The sequence below is a fragment of the Fukomys damarensis genome, unplaced genomic scaffold (genome assembly GCF_012274545.1).
Source record: "Fukomys damarensis isolate Sample0158 unplaced genomic scaffold, DMR_v1.0_HiC HiC_scaffold_20, whole genome shotgun sequence".
NCBI classification, from domain to species: Eukaryota; Metazoa; Chordata; class Mammalia; order Rodentia; family Bathyergidae; genus Fukomys; species Fukomys damarensis.
In genome coordinates this window covers 36,527,087-36,552,334 of record NW_022900932.1, presented here as the reverse complement: position 1 = coordinate 36,552,334, position 25,248 = coordinate 36,527,087, and the positions used below count along the sequence as shown (strand labels likewise).

The following is a 25,248-nucleotide window of genomic DNA, read 5'->3' as shown; positions in this document are numbered from 1 at the left end:
TTTAATCTAGGGGCTTGCACGTGCTAAGCAAGTAGTGTAACACTGAGCTATATCTCCAGATCTTTCTTTAAATTTTATTTTGAGAGAGGGTCACAACGAGTTGCCCAGGCTGGCCTTGAATCCAGTCCAGTCACCCAAGTAGCTGGGCCAAGCCCATTCCAACTCCAGTCATTTGGCTCAGATCCTTTCACATTGATCACAACTGCAAACTGTTTCCTTAGCTGAGGTACTGGATGTTTTTTACAGAACTATTTCTTCTCAAGGGAATCGTAATCTCACTAAATGGCATGCTTTGTGTGTATGTGTGCATGCATTTATTATTTATCATACACGGGTAGTCTCTGGTATAGACAATAAATTTGTTTGTTTTGCTGATCAGGTATTCGTCAAACACAGAGAGGGAGATGATAGTTTTGAAAATGGTCGATTTGAATGAAGTTGAATTGGGCCTTATCAGGTAATCTATTTTATTCCTTCCTGTAATTTTATTTTTATAAATCTGTCCATGTATCCTTTCTTAATTACGGGGAAATAGATTAGAATGGTGCCCGGAGATGGTGAGGAGGAGATGTGTGATTGAACCCAAATTGCCACAGATGGAGTAGAGGCTCCTGGGATTCAGTCATGGAACCTTGGGCAGTGTTCTCAGGTGCTGCTGATCCAGTGCGTCCCTGTGAAATCGGGTGTATGTAAGTGTTACCTAAGTAAGGGATCTGGGGGAAGAGTTCACCACAGCATCCGGCGTACGATACGAAGACTCAGGAGACATTAATGCTTATTTCTATATTGTGAGTACGTATGTGCCAGACATGGTGGTGTGTGCTTGTAATCCCAGCACTCAAGAGACTGAGGAAGGAGAATCAGGTGGCCAGACTGGGCTACACAGCGAGAGCCTGTTACAGAAAACTAAAAAAAAAAAAAACCACCCAAAATCTCTTATATACTGGAAATTGAACCTAGCAATTTTGCACTGATCTACATCATTAGTCCTTTCTTTATTTTAAAACGGGGTCTTACTAAGTTGCTAAGTTTCCCAGGCTGGGTTTGGCCTTGGAATCCTGCTTCAGCCTGCCAGAGTGCTAGAATATCAGGTATGTGCCACCACCACATTTAGCTGACAGTTATCTCTTGATAAAATGAGACAATAACCTAACCAATCAAAGAGGCTATAGGTTTGACATTATTATATTTTTCTAAAAGGATTAAATCTGGTGCAGGATGGTGTCAATTAAGGATAGAAGCAGGACTGATGCCACCTAATGGATGCAGATAAAGTTAAATTACAGCTTGGTACAGATTTTTACCTCTGTTATCTGGTAATGACAGCATGAAGGAGACAAAGTTTTGGTTTTCTTGGAAAGAAGGTATTTGCATTCGTATGTGATTTTGGTCACTGTCATTGAGCTGATTCATAGGTGAGTGACACAGTTCTAGACACCTTAACCTGAGGAATTTTTAAAGGATGCAAACATGGCCTAAGGAGAGGTATGACAGCTCAGGGTGCTAGAGGCAAATTCCTAGGTTTCTTATTAGCTATGTGGCTTTAGACAAGTTATGTGACTACCTTGTCCCTCAGTTTTCTAGTCCTTAAGCATTTTTGAGCATACTACAGGGTCAAGTGGGTCCTTTAAGTGTTGATAGTAAATGCTAGAATGGTAATGAGGTATCTGTGAAGTGGAACTATGAAAATATCTCTGTGAAAGTTTCTATTAGGCAGCTCTTTTTCAAATGGATGGGGGAGCAAGGGTTGGAGAGAGGGGAGAGGGTAGGGAGAGAAAGGAAAGGGAGTGAAAAAAAAAGAACTGAAGGAAAAAATGATGAAAATATAGAGCTTTTGCAAATGGGCAGGGGACCAAGAGTTGGAAGGATCAGGGAGGGACAGAAAAGGTAGGGGATGAGAGCGAGTGAGTGAGAGAGAGAGAGAGAGAGGAATTAAAATGTATTATGTAACACATTCCCCATGATAATTCTAATCACTATGTACTGCAAACATGTACTAATAAAAATATTCTATGAAAAATTAAGAGAAATTTAAAACAAATTTACAAGTAAATTAAAAGTCAGAAAGGAATAAAGAAAAGTAGACTGTCTCTAGTTCATTACATACCAGGGGTCCTCAAACCAGGTAAAGAACATGAGAGTGACAAGGAGTCAAGGTCCTAGGGTGAGATTGATTTGGGTTCAAATCCCAGGTCTGCCTGCCGTTTATAACCCTGCATCTTGGAGAAAATATTACCCACTTGGCTCAACTGCCCCATTTGAAAGTGGGAATAATAATACCTGATAGGGTTATTTGAGGACGAAATGATAGGTCAAGCTGTAGTTCTGTGGGTGGCCTAGAAAAAGAATATAATAATGCTAGCTGAAAGGTAAGGAACACAGCATGATTTCATCCTTTCTTAACCATTCCATTATTGGCAGTAAGAGTGCTTGAAATTCTTAGCATTGGAAATACTTCTTTGAGTCTAAAGAGGTTCACTAAAAACTCCTTGAAAAATGTTGCTATATGAGTTGACATAGAACTCATTCTTCCATATAACACATTCATTTGTTGATTAATTTCTACCTGGAATTTAACTCAGAATTTCTAAATGTCAAGTCTGCAGTATGAGCCTGGCGTAGGTTCTGATGAGAAAAGTGTGGGCTCTATAGTGGCTAGTGGGGTGACTGGAAAGCAGACAAAAAAAACCCATAATATAATGAACTGATAAATACGGCTGTCATTCAGGTATAAATAATACTTTGGGGCTTTGGGGAAAGTAGCAATCGCTCTTCCTGAGAGCACTGTGGCAAGTTTCTGAGGAAATGACATAGGGACCAGACAATGGAATATCTCAGAGTCATGAAAGACAGTGAGTTATGAGGCCAAAGAGTATGCAAAGGCAAAGAGTGCCTAGGAAAGAAAGTGGAAAGGTAAATAATCTAGAGATTATAGAGCCTGCGAGTATGGGATTGGATTAGGAGAAGGTAAGGATAAAAATGTAAAGCTCTCACTAATTACATTGCATATCTTACATTTGTTGGGAGAAGTTGGCTTTCCCTCCTAGTTTCTTTTGAGGCAGGCTTTTGAGGCAGGCTTTTGAGGCCTTGAGCTTGCACTTCCTACTTCAACCTCCTGAGAGCTCTTATTATAGGTATGTGTAGCACCATTCCTGGCTCCCTTATAATTTCTATTCAACTTCTTGCCTGAATGGCTGAGAACACTCACAATTCCTTTTTATTATTTATGAATCATTTAACAGTGGGAACTAAAAATTAAAAGACACTAGCTTTTTGGCCACTCCTTTGCATATAACCATATAACATATCTGGAAGTCCCAAAGTCAGCTGTCAAGCTTAGAGCAAATCTTTTTCATCTTCTGGGTTTAACATCCTGAAATAACTTTCCATTGTTTCCCTAGCTGTCTTATGTTTTTCTTGATGTAATTGCCTCTTGCTGCATAGTGATAATTGTTCTTTGAATACATCAAAAATGATCCAAAACAAAAGTCAAATAGGGGCTGCTACAGAATTAGCCACCACATGCTGGTACCTGCTGTTAGGCAGAATCCCAGGGTGTGAATTCTGGGAAGCATAGAATCTCACAATTCCAGAGGTCGTTGGAGTTCTTGGAGATTATTAAGTCTAACCCTTATAAAAATGAACAAAGATGATGTGACCTGCCAATATCACATGCAGGATCGTCTTTCTCATGCTCAAAACCATACGGAAGTTCATGAATTACTCCTTTTTGTTTTTATTTGTGTTTTGAGTTCTTCATTTGATAAATCTGCACTGGCGACCAGTGCCAGGCAGTACTTCAAGTCTTTGGAATGACAAATGTCCTTACTCAACATTAGGAATCAAATCCCTTAAATTCAAATGCCTATACTTGTGTCCATCGAGGAAACCCCTTTAATTCTCTGAGACTCAGTTTCTCCATTTCTCATATGAGGATATACTATTTTCTCTCTGCAGAGATTATTATTCATTCACTTGCTTATTAAACGCCATGGAATATGTGTGTCATGGCTTGAGGTAGTCCTACGAGTACAATCACGAGCCATGGTTGCCACCCTCAGAATATTTACTGCCCAACAATGGAGACAAGGCATTTAATTAGTCATACAGTACGCATAAAGCTATAGTTGGGTTATATACTAAGACTTATATAACTGAACTATAATCAATAATGAGTAATTTGATCTTGCCAGAGAGAAAGGAAGTTTCCTTGAGGAAGTGATAATGAGGTTGAAAAGTGGGAATTAACTGGCAAATGAGGGCTGGCAAAGAGAATGCAACACAATTTGTGAAGCCTGGGGAGAGTCAGGTCCATGTGATGTGATAGGAGGCATTTAGTTGTATATTGAGCTGCACGGGACAAAGGGCCAGATATTGTGAGAGAGAGATTAGATTTAGATTTTTTTGGGGGGTACTGGGGATTGAACCCAGAGTATTTGCACTAAGCTACATTCCCAGCCCTTTTTTTTTTCCTATTGTGAGACAGAGCTCAATCCTGTGACCCTCCTGCCTCAGCATGTCAGAGTTCTGGGATTACAGGTGTGTGCCACAATGCTCGGCTAGATTTTGTTTTTCATACAAGAGCACTGGCGAGATCATTAAAGTGTTTTAAACTGGGCTTGGGGATGACAACTGGTGAAGGATTGGGAAGAGCAGTGGATTGTGGAATGGAATAAAATTAGGTGGGTGAAATTATTCCCTAAATCGTGAAACCCTGACAGTTGTCAGGCCTCTCTTTGTTCCAGTTCATCTACGTATGTCAAGAAAATACTTCTGTCTGTCTTTTACCCTTTTCTTCCTTAAGCAGAAACATTAACTAGGGGACATGTTTGGGATGTTCTGAATTCTGCATAAATATAAGCTGTGTAGCCTTTGCGAGATCTGCTTTAGGAGATTTAAAATCACCACAGAGTCTGTGATCCAATGGAGGAGACAACACTGATCTTGAGAGATCCATATGTATGAAGAAATATAAAGGTACAAATCAGAACAGAGGTTTGAAAACGGGGAAAAAAAAAAGTGAAACAGGCGGATAACCTGAATGATGACTCCGGCTGTTTTCATCCTTGCTGAAAGCAGCTTGGAAATGACAGCTGCAGCAAAACAGGCTTCTCTTGCCTCCTTCCCTTTTCCTACCACTGCTCTGCCAAGTTCTCTTCCTTACGTTTGCGGGAGCTGCAGCCTTCTCTTCTCCCCTTTCCTGGTCAGTCCGCTAGGTGAATCAGCGTGACATGGTTCTGTTTTGTTGCAGTGGTAAATAGAAGGACTGAGAAGGTCTGCATGATTGCTTCCCTGCCTTCTGCTTGACCCGCTGCAAACATTGAATTCTTACGGAAAGGGATATGAAAGGGGCCCTTTAAAGACATATGTCTAAAACAACAGAGGCAGTGACTGTGTGCATACTGTTTGAATAGTTGACGTACAGACAGAATAATCCTATTTATGGAATTACATTTATTTTGCTCAAATGATATTGACTTACAGAACTCAGAAGGGTTTGCGTGTGTGTAAATCTCTGTCATCTGTGACTATGACCTCTTGAGCGATGATTTCTCTGTCACTTCTGCTCTTCTCCTGCTGTCTTCTCCAGTGGAGCCAGGGCCAGGGCTGTTAGTGAGCTTTCCTCCTGTGTCTCTCTGTCCTTAAGTAAAGTGCTTCGTAAGGGCTTGTTGATAAAGGGTGATGACAGTTTATTGATAACAGAGATAAATTGGGCTTGTATAAGTTAGACTGCTCTGAGTCTAGAAAACAAAACCATAAAACTCTGTTGGCAGAAGACATTAGACTTGATTGTTGGATATCTGGAAAGTTCTTAGCCTGAGAAGAAAATTTATGAGGTTATTATTTTTACCAAATTTTATTTTTATTTTTTTGGTATACTAATAACATATATTTTTCATAAAAAAACTTGAAAATACAGGAAAGGAGAAAGGAGAAAAATTACTCAAAATGGTATTATTCTAAATAAAAAATTGTAAATATTCAGGTGCATTTGCTTCTGTCCATTTTCCTATGTGGAAAATTAAATAAGAAATACATGTGACTAAAAGGTCATTCTTTAAAAAGTATATGTCTATTTGGTTTTACTCTCTGGACACAAGAACATTGCTATGAAAATTAACAATGTTGTCTTTATGCACTGAAAGTGATTTTTGGTGGCATGTTTCTTTTGGAAATGACCTTATATCTAATAATGAATTTTTTGTCTTGAGGTCTGTGTAGTATCATGAAAATAGTTCAGTTAGCTCTTTGTAAGTTAAAAATTTCCATATATGTATTTTTCTGTTATTGTCTTTGTTTTTAACATCTTAAATGCTTCTAATAAGAACTCCATATGTTATTTATCTGTTTTGAGCTATGACCATACACACACTCCATATATTTACCATTGTCTTTCTTCTTCAAGGCACCTTTTTTTCTCTCACTTTTCAACTCTTTTGGATTGAGAGAGATTTTTAAAAAATCCTTAAATAGTAAGTTGTCATTTTCAGTGATGGCCATAGCAACCTGGTAATATCTCTTATCCTACATGATTGATCCAGAGTAACCTTGCTCCTGCAATTACTTCACTCAATGGAGAACAGCAGAAATAACACTGTGCCAGTGCTAGGCATAGTTGTTGTTCAGACTTTAGCATTTTTTAATTAATAAAGTTTATGTTTTAGAATAGTTTTAGGATCACATCAAAATTGAATGGAAAGTACAGAGTTTCCAAAAAATCCCATCCCAACCTAAGTCTCCCCACTCCAGTATCCCTCACCAGACTGCTACATTTATCAGTGGACCTCCACTGTCATTACCCATAGTTTACACTGAAGTTCACTCTAGGTGTTTATCAAATAGTTTTTAAAATCTTCCCTTCACTAGTAATAGTTTCTAAAAGTTCAATGGTAAGAAAAAAATTTAAACAATTTAAAATCACCCATTAATCTTGAGACTGAGAGATAACTCCTATCAACATTTTTTGTATCAGTGTTTAGACTTTTTTCTAAATGCACACACACACATGCACACACACACACATATAGATATTTATTTATTTCGAAGGTAGGATTTTATTGTGTATATAGTTTGTTTTTTCCCCATTTAGCCATACCTTATGAATATATTTTAATGCTAGCTGGTATTTTAAAAATCATCATTTAAAATTGCTGTATAATATTAAATTTTGGAGTATACTCAACTAATTAGCAATCACTTGATATTTAGACTGTTCACACATTTTCCCACCGTAAAATACATAGAGATAATAATTCTTCAACATACTTATTTGCCAGTGATTTCCTTAAACTAAATTCCTACAGATGGTATTGCTGAGCTAAAGCAAATGTTTAAATTTTAAAGTTCTTCCTGTAAATTGCCAAATAGCCCTCTGGAAAGGTTTTGCTGGCTTACTCACACCCCTGCTACAAACATGAGCAGAATGCTCTTTCCCAGTCTTTTGCCATTCCTGGCATTATAATTGTTGCCATGTAATAAACAAGCTATTTAAACAAGACAAATAGCGGTTGTTTTCCTTTGAATTTCTTCAGTTCCTAGTTAGGTTGAAGTTAAACAAAAACAAAAACAAAACCCAGCCATTTTCTGTCTTTCTTTTGTTGATCACTTAATCAAACCGTTTAGGGCACAATGATTTTTATTGCCATAACTTAATAGGCTCCACCCAAGCAGACTCTCTCCTATGTCATTATGAAGACGGCCTTTCTTCATGAAGGATTTTTGAAGTTAAGCAGTGTTAGCTGGGAACATTCAGCTCTTCCCTGGAGCAGACATGGTGGAAATTTCAGAATACTGACCACCAAGTTCACTGATAACTTCAGAAGGACTTCTTGGGTTGTAGCTCATCGTATACATATGTTTTTGAATCAGTGTGGTAAATTTATCTCATCATCTTTAATCTGAACAGTTTGGTCTCTGTTCATTGCTTCTGCTGGTTTTAAAAGTTTAGGTTGCCCTTTGGGAAGAACTTTAGGTCCAACAGTCCCAATATCTCATGATGAAACAAATTTTCTTCTTCTCCAAACAATTTATAATGAGGTGGGATGAGAAAGAATATGAGGGAGGTATTAGAGAGATGTTTGTCAAAGCAGTTAATGCCAGGCACTACAACAGACAGAATGTGAATTTCCAGTCTTAATTCTTTAAGATTTATTTTGCAATTCATGCAGTGTCTAATGAAGATTGGATTGCCCTGACCTCTTCCTATGTCCTATCCTACAAGTGGGACTAGGAAATAATAAGCACAGGAGTGTTTTATAAACATGCAAGTCTATACAACAAGAGGGCGGAGTTTTCTTATTTCCTCATTTTATGCTTATGTGCAGGTTCAACCTAAGTACACAGACCCAACACATATATTGGGTCTGTATATTTCAACACTGTGTTAATATAATAAATAATATATATAATATATATATAATATGTGTGTTTTCAGAGCTCTGTATATCTTCCTTATCATCACTATCATTAGCTATGGCAGCAGCATTATCAATATCGGCATCGTCAGTGTCATCATAGCTAATTTCTGTTTTCTAGTCTTAGTATATAGGTCAGTCTTGGTGCCAAGCACTGTACTCATGTGGGTTTTTTAAATTGTGAAGTGCTGTGAGGTAGCTACTGCTATTACAATGTTACAGATAAGAACACTGAGTTTCAGATCACTTAAACAACTGGTGTCTCATCCAGGCCTGGTATTCTTAAAGACCACTATAAATATGCCCTTTGTGTTAGTTTCCTAGGGAAGCCATGCACTGTCACACACAGGGTGGCATAAAACAATAGAAATTTATTCCCTCACAGATCAGGAAGCAAGAAGTCCAAAATCAGGGCACTGGCAGAGTTAGTTCCTTCCATAGTCTCTGAGGGACAATCGCTTCCCCCTCTCTCGGCTTCCAGTGGCTGGCACCTGTCTTTCGTTCCCTCTGTTTGCGAACACATCACTCCAGTCTCTACCTTATCTTCACATCACCCACTTCTTTAGGTGTCTCTTTGTTTTTCTTCCCCTCTGGTATAAGGTTATCAGTCACTGGATTTAGGGCCCATTCTAAGTCAATACGTTCTTGCTTGATCTTTGCCTTTATTATAGTAAAGACTATTTTAAAACTAAGTCCCTTTCTGAGGTTCTGGAAAGGCAAGAATTCTGGGGGGGCACTATTTAATCTACTATGGACCTATAATTGGGTTCACCCAAAGAGCATGAAACTTCATGAACACATCTGCTCATGGATGCGCAAGGTTCGGTTTATGGACATTTAGATTGGAGAGGGCCACAGAAGCCTTGGGTAAATCTCACAAAAGTGTCTCCTTTTCTAGGCTAACCAAAGTTCCTGGCTGGGGAAGCTGAACAGGAGTTAGACTTAAATCCCCTCTTTCCTCTGTTACCAGTCATTTTTGGTCAGGCCATTAACTTACACCCTGGATATGAGGGCCCAAGTCGGAGAGGGTGGAACATGCAGTGGGCTTGCTACTGGTTTATAATTTTTAAGGAGCTTTTCTTTTCTGTTCCAGAGTAGGAAACACAATATATGAATTGAAAGAAGGCCCAGAGGTCTTTTTTTCCAAATACCTCATTCATACTAGTGAAAAAATTACTATAATATTCTATATTAATATACAACTTGTTGATTCATAAAGCATCATTAAAATCTATTTTTCAGTTTCAGGAGCAGATATCCAGGCATTTAAACTGTTTTGCTGTGAACTAGGATAAGATACCCAATCACTTGACTTTCTTTTGATTGTGCCGTGCTGACTGGCCCAGAGCCCTCTATCCTAATTTACATAGTCTTTTAAAATGTTTATTATCAGGGACACATTGATCCTTTCTTGGTCTGTATTTTGAGCTTTTCTCCTCTCTTTTGCACTTTGCTTTGAAGAGTATTTTTTGACTGGATAAAATAAATTCTAAATGCAGTCATTAAATTAATGCAATCACCTTCCTGCATATCTTTATAAGTACTTATCTACCACCATAGTTCTTTAGTTGCTGTGATATATGTGATATTTTAATAGTACACATTTCAAAGGACAGAGAAGGAAAATACATCTTCCTTTCCTACAATTCAAATATAACTTTTAAAAATATGTGTTTTGATTCAGTTTTGTAAAGAAGTTTAATTTATCTTCTAAGTTCTAAAGAAAATGAAATAAATAAGAAATCAAGTCTATAGTCTAATCCGTAGAACAAAATTCTTAGCATTTGATTTCTCCATAGATCCCAGTGTGGATAGCGTAACTTCCCTGGTGGTGGAGAACACACATGATTCTATGTTCCTTGGGATTTAACACAATTCGGATCACGCCAGTGGCTCCTGATAATTACATATTGATTGAATACCCTGTACAGCTCTCTCAGTTCCTTCCTTACATTGCTTCTGCTCTGGCCACCCTGTCTAATAATTCTCTGAACACACTTTTTCACATCTCCACACATTTGGTAGTTCTTTCCTCTGCTTGGAACTCGTCTTCTCTAGTGATTCATGTGCCAAGTTTCAACTCATCCTTTAAGACTCCCTCAACCATCACATTCTTTGTGAAATATTTTTTCAAGGGCGAGATGACCCTTAATTCATCTTCATATTCCAGTGACCTGCACAGAGTCAAAATTACTCAATTTATATTGCATTAGCAAGAAAGTGAAGAGAAGGACAGACTCATAGTGGATCAGAGCAATTCTGTAGGCTGACAAGCATGGACCTGTAGCCCTGCTTCTCAAATTAGGACTGGGTGACCTTCATTAGTTTACCTTGCCACCCAGACTTGGTTTCCTTGGTTGCAAAATGAGTGTCACGGTATTATACAACTCAAGATGCCCTTGTGAGGAGAAAATGAGATCCTATAAATAAAGTCCTTTGTTTAGTACTTGCTAAATAATTACCCATGTTGAAGGAGTTGTTCTGCTTTATTGTTTTCCAATTTGTAAATATCTGTTTCACCTGTGTGGTGGTTTGATGTTACAAAGGCCAGTGGACATGGGGTCTTGAGACACAGACTTGAGTCCCAGTCTTTTTTGACAAGTGGGCTGTCCTTTTGATTCTGTGAGTCACCTGTAAATATAAAGACAAAACAACCCAGTAGGGTTGTTGTGAAGCTCAAATAAAGTAACAGATGTGAGATTAAATGGTAAATTGTATAGGAATTACTATGCTTAAACTTATTCTGAATTATGCACAACACCCTCTTTCATGCTTCCATGAATTTATTCTGCAGTTTCCCTTCTCTATAATGCCCTTGAGAATTAGTTGATAGTTGTCTGTGGTCTCCATCCACTTTATGCTTATTTCTTTTTTTTTTTCAGCTTTAATTGTGTTTATTGGTACATTTTAGGGATACAGTACAGTTACATTCATTGTTGGGATCTTGTACCTCTACATGACAAGTCTTGATTCTCATTTTTTCCCCTTACCCCTGCCCTCCCTTCACCCCCTCTTTATACCATTTTCACACTGTTTTAAGGCTATTTGTTCACATCTCTATCTTCTGGGAGATTCTAAGAGCAAGCCATCATTTATCTGTGTTTGGCATGTAGCTGACCCGTAGTAAACTGTGTACTGAATTGGAATGGATTGATTTGAACAATTATTACTTTTGTGCCTGTTTTGAAGGACAGAGTCAACATCAAAGTTATTAAGGCGTATTCTCTGGTAACTGACCAGTCTGGGCACTGACTAGAAGCCTACGCTGGGATGACAACAATGAAATATTCATGAAAAAGGAGTTTTATACTTTTAAGTAAATGTGCATATTTCTTGAGGACATTATCTATGAACAGTTACATATTGTTGGGATCTTGTACCTCTACATGACAAGTCTTGATTCTCATTTTTTCCCCTTACCCCTGCCCTCCCTTCACCCCCTCTTTATACCATTTTCACACTGTTTTAAGGCTATTTGTTCACATCTCTATCTTCTGGGAGATTCTAAGAGCAAGCCATCATTTATCTGTGTTTGGCATGTAGCTGACCCGTAGTAAACTGTGTACTGAATTGGAATGGATTGATTTGAACAATTATTACTTTTGTGCCTGTTTTGAAGGACAGAGTCAACATCAAAGTTATTAAGGCGTATTCTCTGGTAACTGACCAGTCTGGGCACTGACTAGAAGCCTACGCTGGGATGACAACAATGAAATATTCATGAAAAAGGAGTTTTATACTTTTAAGTAAATGTGCATATTTCTTGAGGACATTATCTATGATTTAAGCTCATTAACAGTGAGACAACATAAATTTACAATGCTTACCATTTAAAGTACTTTTTCCTGGAGAAATCTCAAGCTCCTACTATTCATTTTTTGGCCCTACTTTTCTTGATTAACTTAGGGCTTCTTGCTCTCTTACAGCTGGTTTGGCATCCACCCAGTCAGCATGAATAACACCAACCACCTTGTAAATAGTGATAATATGGGCTATGCATCTTACCTTTTTGAGCAGGAGAAGAACAGAGGATATCTACCCGGCCAGGTGAGAAACAATATCATTGAGTTTTATTGTTGATTCCTTGAGTGCCACTATTCATGCAATGTTTAGAATACTTGATTCAGATTACTAGAACAAAGTGTTGTTATGGATCACATATATGCTTGGATAGAAAGAATTTGCCATTTTCCCTAATAGTAATTTTAAAAATTATTAATAAACCATTAGCTCTTTGTGGCAGATACTATTTATGGTTTCATAAAGTTGCAATCTGCTGCATAAGAAAGAGAAAATTTGAGATTTTTGTATATAATAGTTTTTGGTCAAGCTGAAAATATAATAAACTACTTCCTGATAGTGCCTGCAGCTGGGCACCTAGCCTTTAACACAGGAACTGCCAGGAGAGTGGCATTTAAGATCTAATCACAACAAAGCCTAAGGCAGAGACAACCTTAATCCATCAGACTTATTTTGTAAATTTGAAAAAGAGTGATCAGACACGTTAGGGAATGGGAATCCAGTCCATACACTTGCAGGAACTTTTCCAACTCTTAGAAAAGTAGTCTTTATCTGTAGATAAATTAGTGGAAAGATGGATGCTATCCTGCTCTCCACTGTATGTGACCACTGACTGCGAAAGAACAGAATGGAATGAGCACTCTGGGCACCTAGAATGAGTATGTGTTACAAAGATAATAGCCCCAGTAACGTTCAGTCTATCTCCTTTGTTGAGAAAACTCTGTTTTATATTTGTAGTCTGTATTTTAGGGAAAAGAAAAGGGGTTCTCATTTATATTCACTGCCTGGGTGCTAGGCACTTTGAGATTGTCTTTTTAGTATCAAAAGAGACACATGATCTGTAATGTGTAGTTGTCTCTTTTCCTAAGAGAAATTTAGACATTTTAGGTAGAATGGTAGGCCATTTGGTTGAAGGCTGACATCTTGCATGGCACTGAGCAGGCTGAAGAGACAGAAACAAGATCCACAGGGGGCAGGTCCAGATGGTGGATGGTATGTTTGGGTTTCAATTTGCAACAGGAAAGCTTGCAATCACTCTTTTCTTTTTAAGCCACAGGACATTTATTTTTAAAGGGTAAATGAATCTCTGAGTTCCAGAGAAAACACCAGAGACTAGATTGATAGGCCAGCATTTTATAATTTGTTATTTTGTACACTGTGTTTTTTGTCAGAATGTTTCTTTTTGAGGTATACATTTGAAACTCACTCTCCCTGAAATGGCTTTGTTGATAATTAGAATATTTTCAGTAATGAGATGTATATTAAGCACAGTGTGAGCCATTTCAGAAATAAAAAAATACGTTGCAGTGTATTTTACATTCCCTTTCTGTTGTCTGCAAATAATTTTGAGTATTTTAGTAAGATGAATAGAATGTTTGCATTTTAAGTGGAGAAAGAATAAAAGGCAATGGGGCATTTCTTTTGGCAGGGCCCGTTTGTAGCAGCCTTTGCATCATCTATCCTAGGAGACGTGTCCCCCAACATTCTCGGCCCACATTGCATCGACACAGGAGAGTCTTGTGACAATGCCAATAGCACTTGTCCCATTGGTGGGGTAGGTAATACGATCATAAGGAATCTTCATTTCTGAATATTTATCATTGATTTTGCAAGTATTTGTCCTTGACATACAATGGTCTATGTATCTCTAATACTTGCTGGTGCTGTAAGGTACCTGGGCAAACTCACTAAATTTTGAGTAGGTAAAATTATAGTTTTCCACTTGATTAAATTTTAAGTTAAATGTAGAGACTAAGTATTTTTCCTGGTCAGTCTAAAAAATTTTGTTTTGGCATACTTGGAGTTGCAGGTTTACCCGCAAAACTGGCTGCTCGAGACATTTCTCACCTATTAGAAATCTACAGTGTTTGAAAATATAAACCAAGTTTTCTTTTTCTTTTAAAATTACACAATACCTTGCGGTAAAAATTCAAAGGACATGGGCAACTAGGGCAGTAAAAATTGAAAGTTCCTATTTGTCCTCTCTTCTACCCTTCTACTTCTTTAGAAGTTAGTGTTCTCTCATCACTTCCTATGCATTTACCTATATATGCATGAACAAAATTTTATGACTTTTTAAAGAAATTTTTTCATTGGTCTGTGAAATTTGCCTTAGACATCTTTATATATACATCTCCAGATCTGTCTGACAATTTTGAAAGATGGCAAGTAAGGCTATAACAACATTTATTCAACTACTTTTCACCAAATTTCATTTAAATTTGTTTTCAACTTTGACATGAACTGCAGGTGCTATTCTTTGGGTTATTATTCTTGTGTTTCTAGGACATTTTATTTGTGACTTTACTTTTCTAATACATTATTTCTGAGCTATTTATTTTATTATAGTCAACCCAGTAAGGAGCAATGTACTTTTAACAATTGTGTTATGTATTAATGTTTTTATATAGAAACTTCCTTTGTGAATCTTCACTTGTAATATTTTTCACATATTATTAATTTGCAATAAGTTTTAAGATCACTTGTTAAATTCTGATATTTGCGGTAAAATAGCTAAGTAAATCACGCTTGCAATAGGATATTATGCATCAATTTAGAGTCCTACACTGAAATATTGAACAATGCGGGCAAAAGTTCTTAATGTATAATGTTGAATAAGAAAGTCATGATTTACTATTATATGTTCATTATAACTGCAATTTTTTCAAAAACATTTGTGTTTGAGTAAAAAGATAAAGTGAGACATTTTTAATTATTAGCAATGATTTACCTTTTTGACACTATTAAAAGTAAATTTTATTCTCCTATTTGCATTTTTGTATATTTTTCTATAATTAGCATAATTTACTTTTATAATCGGAAAAAAGTATAAGAAAATCCATCCCCCCCACCCTGGCCCTGTATTCTGTTTCTGTGCACGTGGAAGGTTGGCTTTCTTCATGTCTGTGAACTATCTTCTAGATAGCCTCTTATTCACTCCATTTCATGTACACGTACAGTTTTGCATGCACAGGATCATAGTGTAACTCTGTTCAATAATTAGTTTCTTGGGCCGGGGATTTAGCTCAGCGGTTCAGTGGCCTGCCTTGCAAGCGCAAGGACCCGAGTTCAATCCCCGGTACCAAAAAAAAAATTAGTTTCTTCATTTTCAGTCAATATGCCCTAAAACTCAACTTTATAATTTTCAGTTTTAAGTACCATAATTTAATTAGCACATTCTCCACTAATGAGTGATTCCTTTTTCTCCCTCCCTTCCATCTTGCTTCCTTTCCTTGCCCCCTCTCTCTCCCTCTCTCCCTTTCTTCCTTCTGGAATGTTCCCTTTCTTTCTTTCCTATGTACAAAGGATATGTGCTGTGATCACTGTCCTTGTCACATATATTTACACAAGTTTTCGAATCTTACCATGGGATAAATTCTTAAACGTGAGTTTGCTGTCAAAGCATACCTAACACATGCCTTGTGTCTCCTGACTGCTCCCTCAGTGACTTTCCAACTACTGTGTATGAGTGACTGCTCCCCAAGCCCCCAAACCTGTTTATTAATCTTGTAATATTTGCCAACATGGTATACAAAGAGTTATCTGTTTGTAGGTTAAATTCTCATTTCATTATCCATGCAATGGAATATATTTATTGTTGAGTGGCCAGTTACTTTTCTTGTGTGTGTGTGTGTGTGTGTGTGTGTGTGTGTGTGTGTGTTAGACTTAGCTATTTCATCTGTATTTCATGATGTGTCCACTAGGCTACATTTTCTTTCAAATAAGAGAAACAACTCTGTGGATGAATCAGACATGTGGTAATAAAAATCAACAAATGAAAAATAAAATAAGTAAATTCAGTAAGAAAAATATATGGATGAATTAGAAGGTATTAATAAGGGTCATACTTTCTTTTTCTTTTTAAAAAGTGAGACTCAATATTTTTACATCTTTAACGATTGATCTTTTTTACATCACTATTGATTGCACTCACATGTATACAATGTATAATGATTACATCAGAGTATTGAGCACTTTCACCTCAAATGTTAATCATTTTTATTGGAAATTTTGAAATATATCCTAGTTTTTTTGTAACCAATAGTTACCATACTGTGCTTTAAAAAGCCAGAACTAGAAACAGAATTCTTCCTATCTAGCTATATTTTGGTGTTCCTTATCCAAGTTCTTTCTGTTTTGTCTTCTCTCTCCCCTTTCCAGGCTCTAATGGCCTCTATTTTACTCTTTTCTTCAGTGATAGGCTTTTTAGTTTCTATGAGAATGAGAACATGTGCTATTTGTCTTCCATTTAACATAATGACCTTCATTTCCATCCATGTTGTTACAAACGACAAGATCTCTTTTTATGGCCAAATAATATTCCATTTTTATATGTACCACATTTTCCTTGTCAGTCTATTCACTGATGGATATTTTGGTTGATTTCATATCTTAAATATTATAAATAGTGCTACAATAAACATGGGGTTTAAGTCTAGTGTAATAATATCTCCTTTGGATATATAAAGAGTAATCTTTTCTTATTTAATATCATGCTCCTTCTCCACATGGACATTTAAAATGTTTAAGCTATCAAATCTGCTAAGCCTATTCTTTTACTATATTTGAAGGATCTTCCACACACACAGGCAATAAAATATATTCACCTATGTTTTCTATTAGTATTTTTGATTCCAATTGTAATATTTAAGTATTTGATCAATTTCAATTTTTTCTGATGTAATAGATAGGGTATAGAACCATACTTATTCATTGTTTTTTTTTCCTAGAAGGCCTGATGGTTGTCCCAGTATGATTTTAACCATTTCGATTCAAGAAGATCATGAGCAAGACTCAGGCAAGAATAAGCAGTAGAAAGGTGTACAACAAATGGAAAGCCTTGGTTTCCAGTGTTAGCTCAGCTATTAGCTACTTGTATGATCTTCAGCAACTCTTTTAGCTCACCTGGTCGCAACTGGCTAATTTTAAAAGTAAATTATTGAAGTGCTTTCTAAAAGCATCACTGCTTCAGTCTGACTTATTTATACCAGTCTGTAAATTGAGAGAATATCTAAAAAGAAATGCTAGAATATAGCCTAAAAATTCATTTGCTTAGATCCCGTTGTAATTTCTCATTACTTAAAAAATAATTATCATTTCACTGAGAATGCATCTCATCTCTTTTGGTTTCAGCCTAGCATGTGCATTGCTAAGGGACCTGGACAAGATATGCTTGACAGCACACAGATTATAGGACTGGCCATATACCAGAAAGCAAAGGTAAGACATGGGCTCACTCATTTAATTGTCATTTAAAGTTGCTCTAGCATTATTCATTAGGAAGTCAATAACTGCAAAGACAGCAGGAGTCCAGGCTGCTGGGACTTCTGGGAGATGTTCCGGAAGGCTGCCTTTAGGAGACACACTCACTGTGTCTGACTTCTTACAGGAAGTGCATTTAAAACCAAGTAACAGGAAAACATTGTTTTTTTTAGAATGTTTAAACAAGATCGGGCTTGTTCAGGGCGGTATGGCCGTAGACTTAGAATATTTAGAAAGCCAGACTACTTGCCTCGGATGGAAGACAGATTGTAAGTTTTTCAATTTAGGTGGCATCATGAATGATCAGACCGGCACAGATTCTTGGAACTCTGTTAAATTTTTGCCTGCCCAAAGTCACCTGACCATAAAACTTGAGGGGCAGGTCTTGCAACTGCAACCCCAGTTAGTTTCTACTCTTTCTCTATGGGCAAATATCAGCCATCTTTACTTACAAAGATAAAGAACTAAAACCGAAAAACAACTTTGTAATGAAGAATTTGGGCTGCAGTGACCTTACCAGGATCGATTCTTCCTCCTTCCTCTCCTAGATTTTGTCATTTGTTTTGCTCCTAGGCTTTTTATCAGCTTCTGTAGAGACAGATTTCCAAGGGGAAGATAAAGAAAGGAGGAGCTCTGGCTGATATGACCCTGAAAAAAGAGAGTTAAATTTTTTCACCTCTCTCCCTCTCCCTCTCTCTCTGTGTGTCTCTCTATCTGCTTACATGTGTGGTGTAAGTAAATAATTTATTCTTAACATTCTGAAATGCTTCAGAAGCAATTAGAGAAGAAAAAAGTGCCTTTAACAACATCAGACACAAAATTGGTGGCAGCAGCCAGCCTAATCACTGCAGTTGCTTTTTAATTACTGTGGTATTGTCAGTGCGTTATTCTCAATTAACAGATTCTATTTAGGGTATGTGGCTGTGACACCTTCGGTGTTGGAAATCTTCTTAGCACCCTAGGTGTGGGACCCATAGAGATGTGCCCCACATTCTGGAGTCTCTTCTCAGCAAGGTGCAGCTTCCCTCTTGCAGGCAGGCTGCAGCTAGCTGGTGCTCCTGAAGACTCATCTTCAGAGCTCATGTGTGGTTGCAGAAACAGGGGTGAGGACAGAGTGGAAAGGAACTGGTTGTCAGGATCAGTAAACGCAGATATTCCAAGTATGTTTTGACTTATTTTCCCATAAGATTGAAAAAAATCAACTGGCTATATTATAAAGCAAAAACAAAACCATCAAAGGGAGGGTTAAAAGAAGAGCAGCTGATGTAACTTAAATGGGGCCTGAAGTCTTTCAAGCCACTGCATGGCACTTGCTCTGTCCTGTTGGAAGACTCAGGAGCTGCCAGGGGAAACTCCACATATATGCTGCCTGAGGATGCACTTGCATTCTGGAAAATAATGTAGTTTGGCCCACCCCTCCTCATCTTACATATTCTGGACCATCTTTCAAGTGAGGTCCGGGCCTTTTGTGTCACAGCCCGTCTCACTAGAATTTCATGTCTGTGGGGCGTGGACACTGGTCACAGTGGTGAAGCCATCAAGCCTCTAGGATGCCACTGAGTTTACTCGAGAGAACCACATGGATCGGGGCTATTTCTAGGCAGCTTGGAGAAACAGAAGTATCTTGTTGCTGAGAAATCTTTTCCACACTGGTGCCTTTGGGGCACTATTGGCGTATTCCTTCAGTCGTTTTGCTCAGGATAGTATGCCTGTGTGGATTTTCTAGGAACTGTATACCTCTGCCTCCCAGAAGGTGACTGGACAGGTGGCTTCAGCTCACCAGTGGGTGAATATGACGGATGTGACTGTGTGGCTCAATTCTACACACACAGTAAGTATTGCTGAATCACACTGAACAGCCAGAGGGCAAAGGGCTGGGCCTGTTCTTATTAACTGCCCTGTAGCTTACATGTTTTTCTTTGTTTTTAAAATCTCTCCTTTAGGTAAAAACATGTAAGCCAGCATTGGGCTACAGCTTTGCGGCTGGCACCATCGATGGAGTTTCGGGCCTCAACATTACACAGGGTGAGGTGAAGGCAAATGAAATCACTGCTTCGGTTCTGAGGCTTCAGGGCTGTCTTCCCTAGGAAAGTTAAAACAAAGCCAGCACATGAATTATGTTTATTTCTAAACTTAGCAGTCTGCAGGGTTTCCAGGTTTGTATAGGACAGCTCAGATTTCCCAGGGGTAAGTGTCTTTTGTAACTTAGCTTTCCATTAAAAAATGGAGCTAAATTTGCTTTGCATTTCAATGTATTGATTCTTTGTTCTATTATTTTAATTCAAAATTATTTTTTAAATTCAAAGATAATTATACATCTTTATGGGGTACATTGTGATGTTTCAGTACATTTACATATTATGTAATGATAATTTAAGATAATTAGGTTATCCATCAAACATTTTTCTTTGTAATCACAACATTGAAAAATCTTCTATTTTGCTGGGCCTGGTGATGTATACAAAACTTAATGGTATGCTTCATCCAAGAGACATATTTAATCCAAAATGAAATTCATAGGTTAAAATGAAAAGATGCAAATCAATATTTCATGCAGTGGGGGCCTGGAAGAAAAGAGGAGTAGTAATCCTAATTTTAAGACAAAATGAACTTCAAGTAAAAAAGGATCAGAAGACACAAAGAGGTCACTATGTATTAAATAAGGAAACAACTCAATAGGAAGAGATGACAATTCTAAATGTCTATTCATGAAATTCTGGCAAACTCAATACCATAAAACAAATACTACTGGACATAAAAGATCAGATATATATCAACACAGTAATAGTGGGGCACCTCAATATCCCACTATCACAAATAGACTAATCAACCAGACCAAAATCAATGAAGAGATATCAAAGTTGAACCACACCTTTGAACAAATAGGCTTAACAGGTATCTACAGAATGTTCCATCCAACAACAAGATACACATTCTTCTCAGCAGCACACATAACTTTCTCCAAAATAGACCAGAAAGCATGATCAAATACTAAAGAATCAAACTTATACTGTGTGTATTATCAGATAATAGTTCATTGAAACTAGAAATCAATAAACAAAGAAACCACAGAAATTATGCAATTACATGAAGATTAAACCATACACTCTTGAATAATCAGTGGATCATAGAAGAAATCAAGGAAGAAACTAAATGATTAAATGATTCCTAGAATCAAGTGGTAATGTCAGTTCAACATGCCAGTACAACGTACCAGAACCTGTTGAATATAATGAAAGCAGTCCTAAGAGGAAAATTTATAGCTCTAAATACCCATATCAAAAGAACACAGCCAGCCCAAATAAATAACATGATTATGCATTTCAAGATCCTCGAAAAACAATAATTCAAATCCAAACCTAGTGCAAGGAAGGAAATTACAAATATCAGAGTAAAAATTAATAAAATTGAGCCTAAAAATACAAAGAATCAATGAATTGAACAACTGGTTCTTTGAAAGAATAAACAAAACAGACAAACTCTTAGCCAAACTTACCAAAAGAAGGAACAAAAAAATCTGTATCAATTCAATTAAAAATGAAAAAGGTGAAATCATAATAGACTCTATTGAAATCCAAAAAGTTATTAGTAACTATTTTAAAAAACTCACCTCAATATTTGAAGAATCAAGAAGCAATGGGTAGATTACCAGAAACATATGAATTACCAAAACTGAATCAAGAATATATAAAAATCCCAAACAGTCAAAGAATAGGCAATGTAATTGAGACAGTAATAAAAAACTGACCAACTAAGAGTTGCCCAGGAACCAATATATTCACTTGCAAGTTCTACAAGAACTTCACAGAAGACCTATAACTAGCACCCCTCAATGTCTTTAATGAATTTGAAAGAAAAAGAGTACTATCAAACTCCTTCATGGAAACTAGCCTTACCTTGATCTAGATAAGGATTCAACACAAAAAGAAAACTATAGGCCAATCTCTTTAATGAATACAGATGCAAAAGTTGTCAACAAAATACTGATACATGAAATGCAACAAACCATTAAAAGGATCATACATCGGACAGCATTCCAGGGATGTAAACTTCAACAGACAGAAATCAATAAATGTATTACATTACAAAGACAGAAGCAAGGAAAAAAACCACATGATCATCTCAATAGAAACAGAAAAAGCCTTTGGAAAACAACCCAACATCTAGTAACAGAAAACACCTTAAGGAAGATAGGTATGGAAGGACCTGAATTCTATCTGATAGAAAGTGCTTATGACAAACCTACTGCCACATCATATTAAGTGGAGAAAAACTGAATGCTTCCTCTAAAGCCAGGAACAAGCAAAGTTGTCTACTATCACCACTCCTGTTCAATAGAGTAATTGAAACTTTAGCCACAGCAATCAGGCAAGAGAAAGAAAGAAAAGTGACATATAGGAAAGGAAAAGCTAAACTGTAATTATTTGCACATGACATGATCTTTTACATAGAACTCTCCGAAAAATGTAAGATTCTTAGAACTAATAAATTCTGCAATGTAGCTAGATGCAGGGTCAACACACAAAAATTAATAGCATTCCTGTATGCCAACAATGAACACAGAAGAAAGCAGGAAAACAATTCCATTCACAATAGCTTAAAAAGATTAAATACTTAGGAATCATCCTAACATGGAAGTGAAAAAAGTCTATAATGAAAACTACAATATGTACTTTGAAAAAAAGAGATTGCGGAGGACACTGAAAATGAAAAGATAGCCCCTTTTTTTTGCGATGCAGGTGGTGGAACCACTGAGCTAAATCCCTGGCCCTAAAATATCCCCCTGTTTTGGATAGGCAGAACCAGTACGGTAAAAATGGCCGTATTACCAAAAATGTTATATAGGCTTTAATGCAATCCTTATCAAAGCATCAACAGCACTCTTGGAATGAAAAAAAAATTCCTCAAATTTATTTGAAAGCAGAAGTGACCTGGAATAGCAAAAGCAATTCTGAACAATAAGAGCAAAGCAGGAGGCATCATGATCCTGGATTTCAAATTTTATTACAAAGTTAAGTGATTAAAAACAGCATGATAGTGGAACAAAAACAGGCATGTTGATCAATGGAACCAAACTGAAGATGCAGAAACGTTGTCAGGCACATTTAGCTATCTCATCGTCTATAAAGGGGCCAAAAACATACACTGAGAAAGGATAGTCTCCTGAACAAACAACACTGGGAAAACTGGTTGTACCAATGCAGAAGATTAAATCTAGCTCCACATCTCTTGCTCTGTAATCAAATCAAATAAAAACAGATCAACGAACTATTAATCAGTAAAAACAAACACCAAATCTGCTAGAAGATAAAACAGGTACTACTCTTAAAAGGATAAGCATAAGTAAGGACTTTGTGAAGAAAACATCTGTTGCACAAGAAATAGCACCAAGAATCAACATGGGATTATATCAAATTTAAAAGCTTCTACACAGAAGGGAAACAATCAACAGAGTGAAGAGACAATCTACAAAATGGGAAAAAATTTTGCCAGCCACTCCTCAGACAGCAGACTGATATCTAGAGCATATAAAGAACTCAGAAATATTTGACACCCCCAAAAATAAAAGACCTGATAAAAAAACTTGGTAAATGAAGTGAATAGAAACTTCTTAAAGAAGAAATACAAATGACCAATGGCTACATGCAAACACATTCAGTATTTTTGGCAATTAGGGATGTGCAAACTAAAACAATATTGATATTCTATCTTTGTCCAGAAAGAATAGCTATCATTAAGAACTCGAAAACAACAAATGCTGGTGAGGTTATGGGGAAAAAGTAATCCTTCTACACTGTTTTTGGGATGCAAACTGTACAAAAACTATGGAAATCAGTATAGAGATTCCTCAAAAAAGCAAAATAAAAATTCTGTTTTACCTTGCTATACCTATTTTTTTGAATCTCACAAAAGATTTAAGGAAATCATATTACAATGATCCATTCATTCTCATGTTTATTATAGTACATCTCACAATACCTAAATCTTGGAAGCAGCTTGGATACCCATTAACAAATGAATGGATAAAGAAAATATCATATGTTTTTCTGTTTTTGTTTTTGTTTTTTTGGTACCGGGGATTGAACTCGGGTCCTTGTGCTTGCAAGGCAGGCAGTGGAACCACTGAGCTAAATCCCCAGCCCCTGAAAATATCATATGTATATACAATAAAGTAACTACTCAGTTATAAAGAAGGATAAATTTGAGTCATTTGTAGGAAAATAGATTCATCTTTATTTGGTTGTTATTTTGTCCACACTGATGATCTATTTAAATTATGTTTATTATTTTTTGATGCACAATAAATTCCCCTTTTATTATTCACACTGTTTGAGATTATTGAACAGCAATCTTAATTAAATTTCTAAAACTTCTAAATAATTTTTCTATATCTGTCTAAGTAATGATTTTTTCAGTGGGTTATTTAAAAAAATCGTATTAATCATAATATTTCTAATAGGGACAACAGAAACAGATCCATTTTGGGAATACTTTCGGAATCAGCTCCTGGGCAGACCATCTCAAGAAATCAAAGACTGCCATAAACCAAAGCCAGTCCTGCTTCACACTGGAGAGGTGATGCACCCTCATTATTATAGTAAAATTAACATATATTCCCACCTAAAACTTAACACTAAATGAATCCTATGAGTCAAACTCTAAGGACTTAGAATTATGATTATAAAAGATAATGATTTCTTTTTTTGGGGGGGTACCGGGGATCGAACTCTGGACCTTGCTCTCGCAAAGCAGGCAGTGGCACCACTGAGCTAAATCCCCGGCCCAAAAGATACTGATTTCTTAATCCCCTTCATTTTTCATACATATTTATGATACATAATGTTTACATTCTTTTTTTTTCTTTTTTCTCTCATTGAGTTTATTGGTACATTTTAGGTATACAGCACAGTTACATTCATCATTGGGGTCTTGTACCTTTACATGACAGGTCTTGGTTCTCGTTTTTTCCCCCTGTCCCTGCCCTCCTTTCACCCCTTCCTCCCTTCCCTGTAAAATGTTTACATTCTTTGTGTGGAGTTGGTACATGTACATAATGCATCTTAATTCCTTTTTTAATCCCCTTTTCTCTCCCCTTCTTTGCCCTCCACCTCTTGATCCCTTTCTCCCTTGAGAAAGACATATCTCCCCATCTGCTATTATCTTTTATTTTGTTCTTAATTTATACTCTGGGTTTCTCATATAAGCAAAACCAAGAGCGAGGGAGCAGGTTGGGAGAGAATCGATACCTGTACATCCACATCTTAATTCCTTTGAAGAAATTCTCCACAAGGAATATAAACATTGTGTAGTATAAAAATATACTAATATAATAAAAATATAATACATTCTATAAAATAATAATATGATAAACAAATACACTATATAATACAAATAAATAAAAAGAAAAATATACTTATTTGCCTTACTGCAATTTGAGAAATAAATGAAGCAGAATAGTGGGAAAGGAAGAATAAGATGATATTTGTCTTACTCAAGATTCTTATGCACAGAATGTTGCAGTAACCATGTCCCAATTCTTTCACACTTTATA

General features: G+C 36.7%; 1 protein-coding gene across 5 annotated transcripts in view; it reads left to right on the top strand.

Annotated features, from left to right (window-relative positions):
• Nucleotides 1-25,248, top strand: part of Asah2 (N-acylsphingosine amidohydrolase 2) — an 85,391-nt gene that overhangs the window by 36,378 nt on the left and 23,765 nt on the right. For all 5 annotated transcript variants that reach the window (XM_033766629.1, XM_033766630.1, XM_010606285.3 and 2 more), the window contains 7 exons: nt 380-457; nt 12,341-12,461; nt 13,864-13,989; nt 17,568-17,654; nt 19,423-19,527; nt 19,640-19,721; nt 24,157-24,272. In XM_033766629.1, the coding sequence (XP_033622520.1) occupies nt 380-457; nt 12,341-12,461; nt 13,864-13,989; nt 17,568-17,654; nt 19,423-19,527; nt 19,640-19,721; nt 24,157-24,272 (715 nt within the window). The remainder of the gene's footprint in view (nt 1-379; nt 458-12,340; nt 12,462-13,863; nt 13,990-17,567; nt 17,655-19,422; nt 19,528-19,639; nt 19,722-24,156; nt 24,273-25,248) is intronic.